Source organism: Petaurus breviceps, unplaced genomic scaffold (genome assembly GCF_028583685.1).
Source record: "Petaurus breviceps papuanus isolate PSGF00001 unplaced genomic scaffold, PetGlider_PUasm1.0 186, whole genome shotgun sequence".
In the NCBI taxonomy this organism is placed as follows: domain Eukaryota; kingdom Metazoa; phylum Chordata; class Mammalia; order Diprotodontia; family Petauridae; genus Petaurus; species Petaurus breviceps.
Genome location: NW_027185798.1, coordinates 31402152 through 31420167, shown reverse-complemented (window position 1 = coordinate 31420167; position 18016 = coordinate 31402152). Strand labels below are relative to the sequence as shown.

Here is an 18016-nt window from a genome sequence, read left to right as displayed (position 1 = left end):
CTTCACTTTGGCTTATATTGTGTTACACCTGCAGGTTGTCTCTTTCCTGGTGGGAGGGACATTTTTTGGTCTCTTTATCTACCATACTTCATAAATCTCTGCTGAATAGTGAGTAGCATGGTGTGATGTGCATTTTCCACCTGAGGAAACAACCTCAGTCACTGTCTCCACAGGGACTATCCTTTCTCCTTATCTCTCTAATGACCTCACCAGTGGCCATTTAGAAGTAGAAGTGTGTTAGACTCTGGCTGTGGAAGATATCGAAGCTAATTAATGCATCAGTGAGTTTTGGCTCATTAGCGCTACGTTCTAATCACGTGGGCTGACTAGACACAGATAATGTACATGTGGAGGTAGGTTTACAAGCTCCTGAATCTCTTGTATGCTTCTTTACCCTAAGCATAAAGGGCCAGCCTTGCTGGGAATATATGTCGACAAATGCCTATCTCCCCCAATTATAAAAGACTCAAAGAAAAGTATTTGGTTTATTCCTTAATACCCACCACCAGTGGGAGTTGGGGGATGGCAACACCAGAGTCAACTAAGAAACCATATAAAAATAGCAGATAATGAGCAAAATGCAATCAGGGATCCAAAAGAAGGAGTTAATTCTGAAGATTCCAAAACAGATTCCTCTTCTCCCCCGCAAGGGCTCCAGGAAGGAAGACAAAGCTTTTGGAAAGGAACAAAAAAGGCCCCCACCAAGAAGCCTAGGCCCTACAGAGCCTGAGGTGTGTGAGCTCAGTAGTAGGGAGGGGCAGGCTTCAGAGCCAGATGTCTGAGGTGCAGTCACCCCCAGGGTAACGGAGCTCATGGGCTAGGGCTGGACCCAGAGGTTCCTTCCCAAAATCTACCAGGAAGTCAGGGTTCAGTGTCAGGCCCCCCTTTTCTGTGTCTATATCAATCTGCAGCATCACTGAGCCTTCCCTGGAAGAAAATGAATATATAGGATGTATCAGATATGGAAAGATATATGGGATAAGGAGAAAGTCACATCTCCAACCCTTGTGATTCTCTTTTTAATTCCCCTCCAACCTCTTCCCCCACTAACCAATCCATGGGAACTTTTCTCCCCAACTTGACAGCGGAGACTTATATGGGATGCTGTTTAGGGGAGAGTTTTCAGGACAATCATGGGAGTTGGGTTTCTACTTAGGGAAGACAGGAGTGTGTATCCTGGGAGGGAGTTTCCTTGAGGATGGTGGAGGGGAAAAGCAAGAGACTGGGGAAGAGATGCTGGCTCTTACTTGATGAGGTCAGGGTAGAACTGCTTATCCCAAGCACTGTACAGGGAGGTGGTGACATAGAGACGCCGTCCATCCAAGCTGAGCTGGATCATCTGCGGACCCCCTTGAATCCTCTTACCCTTGGGGAAGGAGCACAAAGATCCTGACAGCCTCCGCTAAGATATATCTCAGGTTAGGTTTACTCAAGGTTAGGGGTAGAGGAAAGCTGCCCATATATCAGGGTCCCAGGCCTTTGTGAGGGAGATTGTGGGAGATCTCCATTCCTGAGGGAAGAGGGTGCTTTTACCTTGACCACCAAGGGCTCCGGTTGGCACTTCAGTTCCTTATCCTCTAGGACTCTCACTGGGCCTCCTCGAACAATGCTGCCCCCAATGAATATCTGATGCAGAGAGAGGTGAGGCAGGTGACCAAGTGCTCTCTCCATACCTTTGAGCCGTGTCTAGACCACTGATCCCAATACCTACAGCCATCCCTCTTACCCTCTCCCTGGGGGTTCCCTCTCCAGCCTCCCTGGTCAGCTCTCCTTGCCATCCCTCCTAGGCTTCTTGCCTTTCCTTCTCTCCTTACTCCTTTGTTCGGTTTCCCCCTCACCCATCACGTCCTCTTTTTCCTCAACTTTCATTCCCCTTTGGTTTTGTTCTGCTCTGTCCCTTGTGCCCTCTCTTGTCATAGGTCTTTCCCCAGCTCTACAACCTGTCCAGCCAGGCGGGGCCTTTGAGGGTCTGAGATGTCATACTGCCTCAGGTCACCATGGACCCAGTTGCTAAAGTAGAGAAAGCGATCATCGAGGGACAGGAGAATGTCTGTGATTAGCCCTGAGGGGAGGGAAATAAAATGACTTAATCCCTAAATTCCCCCCCCCCCCCAGGAAGCAGTCACAGGCCCTCACCTCCATGCAGCCCACCCCATGGTGTTTACCTGGCATGTCGGGCAGCATCCATCCCTCCACTTTCTTGGGTGGCACCTGGATCACCTTTTCAACTGCCCACTTCCCTCCCTGTATCAGAGGTAAAGAGAACCAGTAGGGGTGGGGAGAAAGTGAGGCAGATTCAGAACGCCCCCCCCCCATCCGAAGCAGAGAAAGGTTGGTTACCCAATAATTATTGAACCCCTGCTCTGTTGGCAGGTTTTGAGTATGTTAAGAGGACCGAGACCATGGGAATGCGCAGGTAGGGGTGGGTGGGGAAGATGCAACTGTGGTCATGTTTTCTTGTGGAAGCATTTGATATAAATTTTTGAATGAGGTTAAAGGAGATGGTAATGCCTCACTTCATTCCCAAGCTTGCATTAGAGGAGGCCAATATTTGATATAGATATATATGTGGAAACAGTATCTTTGCCAAGAAAATCCCACAAAGGGGTCACCAAGAGTCAGACAAGACTGAAAATGACTAAACGACAACACTACGGGGAACTGTACAACACATCCTTCCGTGTGCCAGATCTTTCTCTGGAGATGGACAGCACTTTCCTTCCTAAGTCCTTTGTAGCTGGTTACTCAGAATAGCAGGGTCATTCAGTCACTCTTTGAACAGTGCTGCTGTTACCGTATAAAAGTTCTCTTGGTTCTGCTCATTTCACTCTGCATTATGTCTCGCAAGTCCTTTCATGTTTTCTCAAACCAACCTGATCATCGTTTCTTTTTTTTTTTTTAAGAGGCAATATGTTTTATTTAGAGAAATTCGAACTTGTTACATGTTATTAAAGTACAAGGTTCCTCTCGAGGGGACTAGACTACCCCAGGGGCAGGAGACATCCATCCCCTCTCTGGGTGTGGGCTTTGGCCAGACCTCCACAGCTCCAGGCACAGAGCAGAGTCACCTGTCTCAAAAGGAGACAGTGGAAAGGTGGATGATTGAGGGCAAGATGGTCCATGCTCCATAGGACTGTGTGGGGGAGTAGGGAAGCATGGCAAAGGGGGGAGGAAGGGAGGGAGAGAGTGGAGTGGGGGCTGAAGTCAGCCCCTGATTCAGTTCCATGGCAGACAGATGCCTGGACTGGGAGGGGCTGGCCCAGGGCTGGATTGCAGGCAATGAAGCCCCTCTCATGTCCCACCCCCACCTCTCCTCTGCCCAATACTCCCGAGATTTAAGGCTGTCAGTCAACTAACTCCCCTTCCCTGAACAGGTCAGTTTATGGACAGGAACCCATCTGGCTCCCTCCCAGGGGTAGGGAACCTGTGGCCACATGTGGCCCTTTGACTGAATCCAAACTTCATAGAATAAATCCCCTTATTAAAAGGCTGAGCCTGTTCTGCCTCACTCCCTATGCTTGGCTTCTTGACCAAACCCTGCCCTGATCATCTTTTCTTACAACACAGTATTAGTAATTCCACTCACCTGTGTCTTGTAGAAACGCTGGATGTTAGAGCTGAGGGCACACCCCACAAAACCCTGGCAGGCAGCTGGGTCATGGAGGAATCGGATCTCCAAAGGGATTAGCCCATCCTGCATTTGTAGAGTCTGTACTAGTTCCCGACGCTGCCAGTCCCAAACATGCATCTGGCTCCCATACAGCCCTGAAAGGGGGGGAGGGTTAGGCCACACAGAAGAGGGGCAGGGAACCTTTAGCTATCAGAATATAGGTGTGGGGTTGAGGGGTGAGAGAGGATATTGGTGGGCAAGGCTAAGGGCCAAGATGAGAAGCTGGAAGCAAGGGCAGAAGGTCCTAGGAAGAGAGAAAATAGGGAATCAGAGCCAAATTTAGGATGGAGGAAAGGACTGAATTCAGCACCCCCAAGAGTCTGTAGTCCAGCAGTGTGAAAATTGGGAGGACTAAGAAGTGAGATCCAGGGTTCAGGAGGAAGTAGGGACCCCTCACCAGCAGAGACGTCTGCAGGGTTGAAGCCATTCTTGAACACGTTGGGGGCAGCCCACTCAGTGCTGATGAGGACATTGTGCCGAGGCTGATACCAGAAGTCATAACCCATTCGAGCAGCACCTCCAGGCTTCTGCCAGGTCCCCTTCACCTCAAATGTCTCCCCATCTAGCAGAACAAACCCTCCTGAGGAAGGAAGACATTACAGAGAAGTTAGCCTGCAGACCCATCACCCTCCCACAGCTAGCCCTGTACATATTTATGGACTTCCAGGCAGCATTAGATCCCCATCTTATCTCCCAATCCTATCTCTCCCCTCACATTGCAATCTCCTGGTGCCCTAAATTGAGAGGTTTCAGGAAGAAAATGGAGTATATGGTCTCTGGTCCCATGCTAGCGTTCCTTTGCCCTTAAAGGCAGGTAGTTCTTCACATATATTGAGTGCTAAAAGGATCGATGGCCTTCCTCCCGGGTTCCCATTCTTAGAATCTCAAGACTGCAGTCCAGCCTTCTGGTTTTATAGATGAAGAAACGGGTCTATAGGAGTTAAATGAGTTGGCCAAGGTCACAGTGGATAGGAAGCCTTCCCTGTATCTCTTTCACAGCTTTCCAATACCCCAGTGGAGAAGGAACCCACTATTCTTGCCACTACCCTCACCACCACCTAGTGTTAACTCCCACTTTGACACAGGTCAGCTTGAGTCCCAGGAAGGGCAGTGCCTACCAGAGCAAGTCAGCAAGCATTTATTAAGCACCTGCTGTATGCCAGGTACTGTGTAAAGCACCAGGGAAACAAAGAAACGCAAAAACACAGTCCTCGCCTTCCCTAATCACCAAGGCCTTGTGACCTGACACCTGCCTCTTCAGCATCTACAGTGGCTGAAGACCAAAGAGGAAGGTTCCTACCACTGAAGTCCTTGGCGCTGTTAGATGTTCAAAACCAGAAATAAACGTAGTTTTATCGTTGAAATGACATTCAAGAGGATCTGACTTGGAGCCAAAATTTCCGCTATAGGGGCGGCTAGGTGGCACAGTGAATAGAGCACCGGCCCTGGAGTCAGGAGGACCTGAGTTCAAATCCGGCCTCAGACACTTAACACAAAACTAGATGTGTGACCTTGGGCAAGTCACTTAACCCCAATTGCCTTCCAAAAAGCAAAAAAAAAAACAAAACAAATTTCCTCTATGGATTAATAGATTGTCTCCCCTATTAGAACATGAACACCTTGAGAGGAGGACCTGTCTTATCTGTTTGGGTCCCTGGCACTTAGCACAGTGTTTGACACAGAAGGTGCTTTTTCATTCATTCACTTAATATATTAGAAACAGCTCATTTTTCTCCCTAACATCCTGAGGGGAACCAAGCTCTCCCCCTGCCTCTGTAGCCCCTACCTAGACATAGAGGTATTAGCCCTACACTAAGAGAAGTCCTGGCCCACATCCCAGCAGCCCTGGTACCTTTAGCATTGCCCTTAGGATCCCCCAGGGCGCTGATCATGACCTCCCCACTGGGCAGACAGTGGCTGGTGTGGAGGTAGGCCAGGTCACACTTAGACATCACTTGTGTGGGCTCCACAACCTGGATGGGAGTTAGGGATAGGGAGTCAGCAGCCAGTGTGGCATTCCCCCCAGTATCCTCATGTCTCCCCTATTTCCTTTTAACTTCTTCAAAATGGGGTTTTACATACTTCAGAGAAGCAAGATAGGGATGAGGCACTTCTTTCCCCAATCTTAATGAGAACATCAGAAACTCCCTTCGCATTCTCAGGATTGCCTCTCTTTGGAGAGGGGGCATAACAGATCTTGGAAGCCTGGATTGCTGTGTTATGAGCACAGTGCTCTTAGTCCCATCCATGATGAAATACAAGTGCTTGACCACATTTGGCCATTTTCCATGCCCCTCTGTACAGAGAGACATCTCCCCAGATGGGGATATCCCAGACTTCCCCTATTCCTCTGTCTCCCCCTTTTAAGATCTAATTTTCCTTCTTCCTCCTTCCCACTAAAGACAGCTCATGAAATCTCTTTGGGGGAGTTCTCCCTTTCCTCTAGGAATAGAGGGTGGGGGTGGTCAGGCAGGCTGGGGAAGGTGGAACATTGTGGATACTTGGTCCTGGCCAAGATGAGAGGGGAACCTGCCTTATGCAGCTTTGGGGCCCTGGGATCTGAGCCCACATCCACCACATAGATACGTGAGGAAATGAGACTGGGCAGGATGAGCTTGGTGCGGGATTTGCTGCTGTCTCCAAAGCAGCTGCTACAAGTGTTCCAGCCTGAATGGTGCAGCTCATCGTTCAGGTGTGTCACTGGCAGCCTGTGAATCACCTGAGAGCAAAGACAGGGAGAGTGCTGAGTCAGGGAAGAAGGAAAGAGTTTTATTAAAAATCTCCGCAAGCTGAGAAAGAGGTGAGGTCTGACAGAGATGCCAAGTTGGAGCCACTCAGATGGAGAAAAGACAAGAAGGGTATACCAAGAGTTTGGATGGCACCTTGGTGGGAGGAGGGGGATGAGAGAGAGCTGCAGGCAGTCAGTCCCCTGATGCTCACCGCCCAATCTCACCTGGCAGTAGTAAGGAGAGTTGGGGTCCACATCAACAGTGGCCAGGTAGTCAGGGGCCTCCGTGCTTGTGTTTCGATAGATGCAGGGCAGGTAGATAAGTTTCTCTCGGGGCCCTGATACATCAAAGAATAGACAATGGGGGTAAGCCTACACAGACCAAGCAAACAGTGGGAACTAGGTGAGGTCTGAGAATTGGCACTGTGGTGGGAGAGGAGGGGCCCAGAATACATGGGGAGCCCAGGGGAACACCAAGCCAAATCCTGCTTATTCAGCAGAGGCACTGCACCCACAGTCACAGCTGGGAGCTTGACATGGTACAAGGGCGAAGCGTCCTTTTGGCTTTTCCAAAGGGCATACATGTGCTAGGGCTACTAGCACCTTTTGCTATCCCCAGGCTGCCCCGGGAGAGTAGATCTACTTGCCTTTCATAGCATCGTGAGGGGTAGGATAGCCAGGTCCACATTTTTCACATTTAGCTGTGAAAGAAACAAATTGGGATTAGAGAGTTGCTTTTCCCACTAGACATCAGCTCAGGCTTATTCACACCCTGTGTCACCAGCTCTGCTGGCACAGGCATCTGGCTCAGTTTCCCCACCTTCCCCTTGTTTTCTCTCCTCCATCATTTCTCTTCCTTCATCCTTCTCTACTGGAATGTCAGGAAAGAAGATGGGAAAGTATAAGCTGGAGACTGTGTCTAAGGGGGCAGGATCCAGGAAACTGAAAACCTTTTTCTGTTGATAATCTCCTACAGAATCTCAAAGGAGTCTCAGTAATCCTATGTACTCTGGCAGAGAGCACACAAAAGTAAACTCCTGAGACAGACCCACACCAGGTGTGGTTAGGCAATATCCTGGTCTTCCTGGGACTTTTTGCCAGAGACTCACATTATATAACTTAGAAGCCTGGATACAGAAGCCTCTAAAGGTATAGTTCATCTGTGTCCTTGAGGTTTAAGGGGCTGCTGCAATTTAGGGGTGCTGTCCTCTAGAAGATGACATCAGTCATTCCCAAAAAGCTGTGGTATCATTTATGGGGAGGGCGGTGTGGAAATCAGTGGGGTGGAGTTAGGAATAAGATGTTCCAGAATGATTCCAGGGGAAAGGAATTATTTTTGGCAAACTTCTACTTGTACAACTGCTAGATACCCTAGAGTTTGGCCTTTGGAGCCTGGAATGACTGGAGAAAAGAGGTATGAAGTGAGAAAGAGCTCCTTTGGGATAAATAGGGGGCTAGAGAGGAAAGGATGGGTTCTGGTCCTGGTTTAAACCTTCTTGCATCATGTCTAATCTCGTCTCTGCTCCAGGAATGATGTGGGGAAGCTAGTGGAGGGCAAGAGATGCTCTTCACTGAATCCCTACTCTGAATTCTGAATTCACTGAATTCTGACTCTGATGTTAACCTCGCCCTGGGTATGAGTGGGGTAGCATCAGCAGGGCAATGGCTTACAAAAATGGCTACTGGGATGTTGGGTCCAAAATGGAATCTGGATTCTGGCAATGTCCCACTTGGGTGGAGCTTGGGAGGGACCACAGAGAAGGGAATTAAGGAGACCTGTTGGGCCACTCTTTGGCCTTCCACTGACAGATTAACATTATTTAGGAAAGAGCCCTGGGCACAGGAATCGAGAGGCAGAGACTAAGATATAAAGGCAGAAATACTGAGATGAATGAGATCAAAAAGGAGTTGGGGAGAATCAGAGACAAAAAAATCAGGTCCTATCTCTCCAAGGTGTGAGGCAGGCAGGTTGCCCAGTGAAGCCTGGCCTCGAGTCAAGAAGACCCAAGTTCAAATATGACCTCAGACACTTACTAGCTGTGTGATCCTGGGCAAGTCATTTAATCCTGTTTGCCTCAGTTTCCTCATTTGTCAAATGAGCTGGAGAAGGAAATGACAAACCACTCTAAAAGGAGTCATGAAGAGACTGGATCTGTCCAAGATAGTGGGGAAACATGGGTGCAGGAATGATAGTCTCTCATCTTGGTTTCTGCAGTCCCACCTAACTACTTCTAGCTCCTCAGTCTTTCAGAGGTTCCAGACACTGGATGCTAATCAATTTCAGCCCTTCCACCCCCCTAGGTTAAAAAAAAAAAGGGGTCCTTGAGCACCCAAGGGAATCGCCAACTGGGATACCTTCTAGGTGTACTGGCAAGCATCCAACTCACATAGCTAACACTGCTAATCCTAGGCAGTGACCAAAACTCTGTTGCCTAGTGCTGTCCACTACACGGGGGTTGATAAATCAGGGCTGGACTGTTTGGACAAAGAGAAGCCTATGAGGACTGGCCGCTGATTTCCTTTCCCTAAATGGCCTTGGGTATCTAGGCTGCCCGGGCTGGCCAGAGCCAGGGCTGGGAAGGGGTGAGGGTATGATTCTTGGGTTCACTGACCCTGGAGAGAGTACATTGTTCAATGTACTCAAATGAGGCAACATAAGGTCAATGGGTGGCCTTGTGGCCTAGTTGATAATTTCAGAAGGGTGGTGGCGGCCAATGCACTCTTCCAATTTTTTTCTAACACTAGTAGGACAGTCTGGGGATCCCAGGCACAGCTAAACTGGGAGGGAAAGGAAAGCCCTCTGGGTCTGATAAGGACGCTACTCTCTCTCTCTCTTTCTTGATAGCACAGGCTTAGAACAGCCAAAAGGCACTGGCTGAAGGGGAAAGAGGAAAAACCTGGAGAGGCCCAGGCTCTCCCGAGCTTAACTGCTGTCTGTCATCTTGTAGGGGAAGGAGGGGAACGTGGTCTTGCTCTTACCCATGCTGTTCACCTCTGATCTGCAGTCTGGCTGTGGCTGGTAGAGGCTGCAATTGTGAACTGGCAAGGGGCAGAGAGAAGGGAATTTATGTAACTGCTGGGGGGTGGAGCAGGGGAGGATCTGGGCATCAGGCCAGCGAGAGAGGGAAGGAGCCCTGGCAGTTGCTAGCTGGCTAGGATTTTTCCTAGTGGTCTGTGCCTGTTGGCATTTGTTTGAATTAAGGGGGTGGGGGAAGGGTCAGTGAGAAGGAAGAAGGAAAGTGACTCCTTGCATGGAAATGCACACATAGTCCCACTTGGGTTCCCTCCGTGTTTTGGAGGGCATGGCTGCAGGTTGCCTTCTTCTGCTCTTTTCTAAGATTCTATTCTCATATCCCAGACCTGCTGGCCCCAGCAGAACCTCCCCAATCCAGACTGCCCAGAGAACAGGCCTAATGTCCATCCTTCATGCTCAGGCTCTGCTATCCTCCACTGACATGCCTGTGCCTCAGTCTCCCTCCCACCTTCACCCCCAGTCCAGGGTTAGGCAGAGGGGATCAGGTTCTGTCTGATCACAAAGGGGTTAATATTGGGTTTTGGAATGTAGAGAAAGGTAATTCTCCCTATTATTATAACCTTCGCTTGGTCCAGGAGGTAGAAGCAAGGGAAAATATCTGCCACCCCCTCATCTCCCAGCCCAATTTTCTTCAGTTCTCTGAGGGCTAGGGGATAAGGTATGGAGAGCATTGCCAACTCCCAAGGCTTAGTTGTGGCTAGACAATTAAGTTCTTCCCTTCTATAAAACGGGAGCACTCTCCTTTGCCCTTGGGTCACTCAGACCTAGACAGCAGCTCCCTAAGGTCTGCTCCTGGTGATGTTAATCACGACAATAATAGTCCGTCCTTTTGTCACCTGAACACTTGGTAAAGGCTCTAGAGCCCAAGGACCTAACAGACTGAGGGACAGATGTCAAGGGGAGGCAGCTACTCATTGGACTTCTAGCCCTTATTCTGTCCCTCCCTTCCCATTTTCTCCTTGACACAATGATGTTACATCTATCTTCCTAAAGCACATCTCTGATCACATCACTTCCCTGGTCAAATATTTTCAAAGGCTCACCAGCTGATGGTGATGGACTTAGAATCAGGAAGACCGGAGTTCAAATCTAGCTTCAGACACTAGCTGTGTGACCTTGGGCAAGTCACTTAACCTGTTTGCCTCAGTTTCCTCAACTGCATAATGGGGATAATAATAGCACCTACCTCATGGGGTTGTTGTGAGGATCAAATGGTATAACATTTGTAAAACACTTAGCATAGTGCCGGGTACTTAGTAAGCACTTATATAAATGTTAGATATTATAATTATTATTGTTGTTAAAATCTAAGTTCTTTAGCCTAGTGTTCAAGGCCTTCCATGCTTAGACCCCTTCCTACTTTTCCATATTTATTTTTCACTACTATTCCCATATGCTGAATTTTAGCCAAGCTGGTCTGCTATCTCTTCCCTAAATGTGTCTTGTGATTTCATGTCACCAAGCCTTTGGCCTTGCTGTTCCTTAAGTCTGAAGTACCTTCTGTTTCCATAGCTATCCATTAAAATCCCAACTCATTTCTCAGGGCCCAGTGGTTACCAGTGGAATAAAGAAACAGAATAATTACATCCAGACACTGATTTATTTAGCAATATTTATGGCTGCAGCAACAAATCAGGTCCAAGGCTCTCTTGGTAGCCAAAGACCCAGAGTCTTGCTTTCTACATAGTTCATATATAGTTTGAGGGGAGTAAAAATCAGAATTATAAGGATTGAGACACCTGGTTTCCTATTGGTGGAAGGGATTGGGAGACACTGATTTGAGAGGGAGAAGGGTAGTTTTCTGACATTCCTTAACTCAGGTGACTTTTGGGAAGGGAAGTCATTTTCAGACTTCTCCAAAGTCAGGTGACTTATAAGCAGCTGAAACTTTGCTTCACAAAATGGCAGATAAAGGCAAATGGAATCACCAATGCATTTTTAATATAACCCACCCCAAATGCCACTTCTTTAATGAATCCTTCCCTTTTTTGTCCTCAACTAGTTGCAACTTCTCCCCCCCCAAACGGTGCCTTTATGCAATGACGGTTATCTGCGTGTTTGTCATAGCTTCCCCGCCATGGTGGATGCTCCCCAAGGGCAGGGATGGTGCCCACGTGGGGTACAGTCCCTTACCTATGCTCTGTGTTGAATGAATAGACAATAGAGAGATAAGCGTAAAACTCAGGGAATATGTCACGAAGCTGATATAGTTAAAAGTAGGGGCCTTCTCATCCACTCACTTTGCTATACAAACTAAAGACATCCCTGCAACTAGGAAGCTTGTCAAAGGAAGAGACTGAGGCAAAGAGAAGATGGCAGTCACTTACACAACTTTCTTTTGTCTTTGGACAAACTGGCTCCTTGGCAGGAATGATCCCTGTTCATTTATACTCTCTTTTCCCAAAAACCTGCTGAGATCCAATGGGTGACATTTTGTCTGCAAAAAACACTTTAATCTCCATAGATGAAAGCTCCAGGGTGGGGTTTTATAGAGCTAGAGAGGCTGGGGTGCCAGAGAAAGAGAGGAGGTTTAGGCCTAAGATTATCATTGAGCATAATTGTGGGCCCACTAAAATAGCTAGGATGAACAGGAAATAAAATTGGACCCTGGGGGGTTTTCTTGGATCTCAGAGTGAGAAAGCATGTTTTCAAGAGTAGAAATACCCAGAGGAGGGGCCCCACTGGGCATCTTTCCATCTGGGGGCCATGCTCCCACCCCCATTTATTAAGGGTCTATTATGTGGAGAGCCCTGTGAGTTACAAAGTTTAGGAAGGAGGTGGATATAATAAGCACTTATATAAATGTTAGGTGTAATAATCATCATTATTATTTTTATTAAAACCCAAACTCTTTAGCTTCCATGCTTTAGCCCCTCCCCAGCCCCTACTTTTCCATATTTATTTTTCACTTCTCCTCCCCTATGCTGAACCTCAGCCAAGCTGGTCTCCTTCTTAAACACATCTTCTAATTTCACGGCACCAAGCCTTTGACCATGCTGTTTCTTAAGTGTGAAGTGCCTTCCCTTTCTATATATCTAGCTGTTAAAATCCAATTCATTCCCCAGGGCCCAACCCAAATGCCGTCTCTTTTTTTGCCCCCAACCAGTTTCAATTTGTAGGATTTGTAGTCTCATGTGGAGCAGGAAGTCAGTCATCCACCAAGCCCTGTGCTAAATAAGCATTGGGGATATAAAGAAAAACCCCAAAACAGTCCTTGACCTCAGAAAGCTTATATTCTAATGTACAAAAATAGGGACATACAAGTTACCTGCAAAATAGATGGAACTTCAGGACAGCATGGGAAGTGGGGGAGGAAAGGCTCCCTTTAGAAGGTGGTGTTTGAGCTGAATCTTAAAGAAAGCCACAGATTTTAATAGGCAGAGGTGGGGAAGGAGAGCGTGCCAGGTGTGGGAGAGAGCCCATGTCAAGCTGTGGAGATGATGGAACACTATGTATGAGGAACTGGAAAGAAGGGAGTGCATGGAAGAGAGTAACGTGAAAGAAGAGTGGAAAGATGGGAAGGGGCCAGTGTTATGAAAACCCAGACAGGAAAGAGTATCCAGGAAGAGAGCATGGTCAACTGTGTTAAATGTGTGGAGAGGTCAAGGAGGATGAGGACTGAGAAGAGGCCATTAGGTAACTTTGAAGAAAATATATATTTTTTCATTTAAATAATTTTTAATTGATATCTTTTTTTTTTAACATCACCAAAATATCTGTCAATATCCTTTCCTTTCCCTCCCTATTTATAGGTCATCATCTATAGCAAATAATATTTTTAGAGAAAAAGAAAAAGAAAAATCAGCAAAAATGATGAATACATTGAAAACATCTAAAACTATATGCCATGTTTTATACCCTTGGACCCCCCAACTCTCCAAAAGAGTATATTTCAGGATATCTTCTCCTGTCTCTTCTTTGGAGTCATGCTTGTCCTTTGTAATTTTGCAACATTGACTTTTGATTGTTTTATGGTTGTTTTTTCTGATTACATTGTTCCAGTCATGGATATTGTGGTAAATGTTTAACAACCAGTCCTCCTGGGAAAAAATACGCAGGATACACTTTTAAGTTTAATCTGTATTATTAACATTTCCCCCATCACTTTTTTTTTTAGTCTGGACAATCAATAAAATAATATAGCAAGCCCTAATTTGTAGAGTTTGCCCACTTCTGAGGGCTAAATGCTCACACTGAAAATGTAATCATTGGTCTTGCTGGCAGTTAGAACTGGCTCCAGCACCTGATCAGATTGCATTAATTTCTCCATGCTTCTCTAAATGCATTATATTTGCTATTTCTTACAGTAACATTTTATTACATCTGTGTATCACAATTTGCTAAGCATTCTCCAATTGATGGATATCCATTTTGTTTCTAGTTTTTTGATATTACAAAAAGTGCTGCTACAGATATTTTGGTTTATATGGGAACGTTTAGAGAGAGTTGTTTTAACTGAATGATAAGGTTGGAAACCAGATTACCTAAACCAGAGTTTAGAAGAGAGCGGAGAGGTGAAGAATCGAGTAGAAGCACTTGATGTAGACAGTTTTTTCAAGGAGTTAAATTGAGAAAAGGAAGAGAGGGATGGTAGGAACATAAATGCAGTAAATGCATTAGATGAGTCTAAGACAAAGTGCTTTGTGAAACCCGGTGGGGAAAGGCAGTGTGTCCTTTATGGCCTACTTCTCAGCTCTCTTAGCTGAATCTTAGCACAGAGGCAGGGATGGAGCTGGTTCTGAGGAAGCCAAACAGATGAGACAAGAAAGGCATGGGACCGATACTGCTCTCTTCATGTTGAAATTGCCTGTGTCATTGACTGAAGAAAAGACGTTATCTTCTATATTCTTTCAAAATATTTATATTGACAGGTATTATTTTTCTAGCATCTTATTTCCAACTATTTCCTTCTCCCTTCCCTGTCCAGTGAGTCATGCCTTGTAACAATTTGTGAAAAAAGAAAGAGAAAAAAAGCAATTCAGCAAAACCAGGCAATATACCAACCATGGCTAAGTATATGGTTTGCACAGTTTTATATCTGTCATTTGACTAGAGGGTGATTCGGTATCCAAGTACCCAAATCTCTCTGGCCCCTGATTCTTTTTCTCCAAAATCTATACTTCCTGCTTCTTTTATCCTCACAACTTTTGTTCCAAAGCCAGGACTGTTAGTTGGGAAAATTGGACTATGAGACTACTGGGTCCAATGGAGACTGTTTGGAGCTGAGGAGAGTCAGAGGAAAGAGACCCTGAAGGCAGGCCCAGGGTCATATTCTGGCTCCTCTGTTTATTACCTGCATGTCAGTGGGCAAATCCTTTTTCTACTGTGTGCCTCAGTTTCCCCATTTGTGAAACAAGAAGACTGTATTGCTTAGTCTCTATGGTCCTTTCACAGTCCAGGTTAGACCCAGGACTGACTGATCCCAAAGCAAAGCAAAAATAGTATAGCTCAGTCAGGCTACTCTGGCTAGGAAGGGCAGGGTTCCGTTTGAAAGCCTGAAGAAGCATGATAATCAGGTTAATTACCCTCTAATAATCCCTTGGCTTGTTTCTCAGAAACTCCAGAGCCTCCCTGATTCACTTATTTTCTTTATTAGAGGCAAAAATAACATAGTGAAATGTTCTCCTGGGGAGGGGGGGGAAAGAGAGAGAGAGAGAGAATCAGAACCCATCCCCAGTATTTCCTTGAGCCCAGAGTTTTTGTTTTTGTTTTGTTTTGCCATAAACATCATCACACCCAGCAGCAAGTCTTTGCCAGAAGCCTGTTTCAAAGGGGCTGGACAGAGTACTTGGGAGGACTGACTGCCTAGAGGAGACTGTGGAGTTTCTGGGAGAACTCTTAAGAGACCGGGCAGACAAAGGCCTGCAATTGGAAGGTCTGGCTGTTTATGTAACCCCTGTTTGCCTGCCCTTTGCCTTTCTGATTTTGCTTATGTAACAGTTGAGTAGTTTTTGTACATACGTGAGGGGTTGATCACGGTGGAACAATCCATGCAGAACCGTTGCTAGGCCCAGGAGGCTGGGAGCCTTCACACCTCTCCCTCTTCACCAAGGGGGCCCTAACCTGTGGGCCAGGTTCAGTCTTGGAGGTACCTGATCGCTGGAGAGAGGGAGGGGTCAGAGCCCTGGAGAGAATTACTTGGAGCTAGGATTTGGCTCTGATCTAGTGACTTTCTCTGAGGTAGGGCAATAGAAAGCTATTCAGTAAACGACATAAATCAGATCTAATGGTTTCTCCCACATAAAAGGAACGTTTAGCCCAAGACTCACTTGAGCACCTGTTAAATGACTTGTGATTACTGTTTTACCCTCTGGGAACGATAGCACTTAAAATATCAAACCAGAAGACATTTTTCAGGTCCCTTTGGCTTTTCACTGCCCAGACAATCCTTCAGGCCCTATTTTCTGGCAGGCCAGGGATTGGGCCCATCTTCCTCATCTTGAGTGTTGGCTGGGCATTGATGGAGGTGATGAGGGATGGCTCACATTAGGTTCAGCAGGAACTCTGATCTTATCTAAGACAAGAAAACCTGCAATAGTGTCTGGAAAAAATTCAAGGTCTCAGGCTCAATTGGAGTGAGAGTTGTAGAAGTTTATTGTTAAGCTTCTATGAGAAGCGGGCAAGAGTCCTTTCGGGGACCTGCAAGTGAGAGGGGTGCATGCTTTTACTTTTAAAGGGTAGGGCTGCCATTGTCAAGGCTGACTGGATGGAGGCAAGGGACCTCAGTGCATAGATAAAGGTCAGAGCTGACCAAGAAGAATTTGTGACTTTTGTGCATAGATAGTTTAGATGAGATTTGGGCCAGCCTGGAGGAGACCAGAGGCAAGGACAAAGGATTATTTGGGCCAGACAAGAGGAGACATGAAGAGATTAAGTAAGAACAAAGGAGTCACAAGGTGTTGCCTAGGCAGAGTGCAGATAGGGGGAAGGGGCAGAGTTTGACAATACAAATTGCAGTTACAATTGTACAAACTGGTTTTACAAATTGATTTAGACCCCAGGTACCCCATCAGAGGGTCAAGCTTACAAGGCTGAAGCCATGCTTTGCTCTGCTTCCTGGACATCTCCTTGCAGTCTGCCTGGCCCACCACCCAGTCCACACACTGTTCACTGAGGACTTAACCCTTTCAGCTCTGACCTCTAGCAGGGTAGGTAGAGTTCCTACCCTGGAGTTCTTTCCACTGGTCTGATTGGTGAGTACTTCACCTGGCCCACTGTTAGGGTGGGACCTAGCCATGCTTCTTTTATTCCCTGGACATCTTGTAAGGGATGATTGAATTTTGTTTCCACAGAAATCATATGAAACATAATTTGTGAGACCTAAGGAGTCAGTCACACTTATTGCTAAAGTAAGAGATAAACTGATTGTAGAAGAAAGCAGACGGGGATATAGCCCAAAGGTTGAGAGCAAACTCTTTTGTTCTCTGAGAATGCCTTTTCCCTGTATATCAAAAACTGCCCAGGTGTAGCAAACCAGAGGTCAGGCCCATCAACCCAGAAGGAGTTTTAGATAATGGGACTTTTTTTATGGATATCCTGGGTTGAATCTTCATCTGATACAGACATCCAGAGATAAGTTTTAAAATATTTATGGCTTTACTAAAGTGTAAAGAGAATGAGATTGGGGAGGGAATTGAAATGTGGAAATGAGTGCGGTAAACTGGGCTGTGGGGTTTAGGTGTTTTCACTTAGGCTGTGAACCCAAAAATGCCTGGCCAGTTGGAATACAGAGGAGGGAAATTCGAATAGGGATAGGAGTAATGAAAGGGCTCTGTATTTATCTTGAGGTGTGTCTGCATTTGTTAGGTTACACTTTTTCACAGGTGGTGTCGTCCAGGTTCCCCATCTGAAATGACTTAAAATAAAAATCTTTCTTTAATTCACTGAGGCCATGTGGAGTTTTTTTTGGTAAGAAGATTAATTCTCACATTATTAAGCTCCCTGCTGCTGAAGGGTCCTCAGTATAAAAAATGGAGTTGTCTGAAAGCTAGGTGGCCCGGTGAATAGAGCACGAGCCCTGGAGTCCGGAAGACCTGAGTTCAAATCCAGCCTCAGACACTTAACATAAAAACTAGCCGTGTGACCTTGGGCAAGTCACTTAATCCCAATTGCCCTCCAAAAAGCAAAAAAAAAAAAAAAAGGTATTTGTCCCAAGGAAAAAGAAAGGAAACAACATTTTTTAAAGCACCTGTACTATACTAATTGCTGTACAAATACCTCATTAGATTGAGGTAGTTTTGCTTTTTTTCTCCCATCCCCCTAGACTTTAGGATTGGAAATTCATCCTTGGGAGGTAGGATGCGATTTCTTCCTCCTCCTATCCCAGAGCACACAGGGAAGTGTATGGCAGAAACACAAGGACACTTTCTGAACACTAACCTCTTGTGTAGTGAAGGGTAATTTCTGTATTCCTTAGGTAATGTGATCCCAGTATCTGACAGAGAAGGGAGATTTCCTGTGTAGCACCAAGTTTAGGAATTGCTGTGTAGGTAATAACTACAAGTTGAGAGTTCATGCATTAAGGTCCCAACCACCTAGAAGTGAAACGTGTTATGAAACATGGTATGAAACATGGTACCAGGGG

At 46.3% G+C, this 18016-nt stretch overlaps 1 protein-coding gene and 1 long non-coding RNA gene across 2 annotated transcripts in view; one reads left to right on the top strand and one right to left on the bottom strand.

Annotated features, from left to right (window-relative positions):
- LOC138162674 (uncharacterized) overlaps window positions 1-18016 on the top strand; it is a 66389-nt gene that overhangs the window by 1655 nt on the left and 46718 nt on the right. The window lies entirely within an intron of this gene.
- SELENBP1 (selenium binding protein 1) lies at window positions 472-9494 on the bottom strand. Its single transcript, XM_069090031.1, has 12 exons — window positions 9378-9494; window positions 7046-7099; window positions 6624-6736; window positions 6204-6389; window positions 5523-5643; window positions 4068-4250; window positions 3587-3765; window positions 2166-2244; window positions 1941-2062; window positions 1534-1626; window positions 1248-1366; window positions 472-927 (listed from the first exon to the last, which is right to left on the bottom strand). Exons 1-12 carry the CDS (start codon window positions 9379-9381, stop codon window positions 765-767), a joined length of 1416 nt encoding a protein of 471 aa, XP_068946132.1. The 5' UTR covers window positions 9382-9494; the 3' UTR covers window positions 472-764.

Bases quoted from the DNA above. Each gene is read 5' to 3' on its own strand.
- SELENBP1 (XM_069090031.1), bottom strand. The intron at 5,644-6,203 runs GCAGGTTCCCCT...ACTCCCATCCAG, and splicing joins GGGCCCCAAAGCTGCATAAG to GTTGTGGAGCCCACACAAGT. The intron at 2,245-3,586 runs GTGAGTGGAATT...CCTCTGATACAG, and splicing joins AGCGTTTCTACAAGACACAG to GGAGGGAAGTGGGCAGTTGA.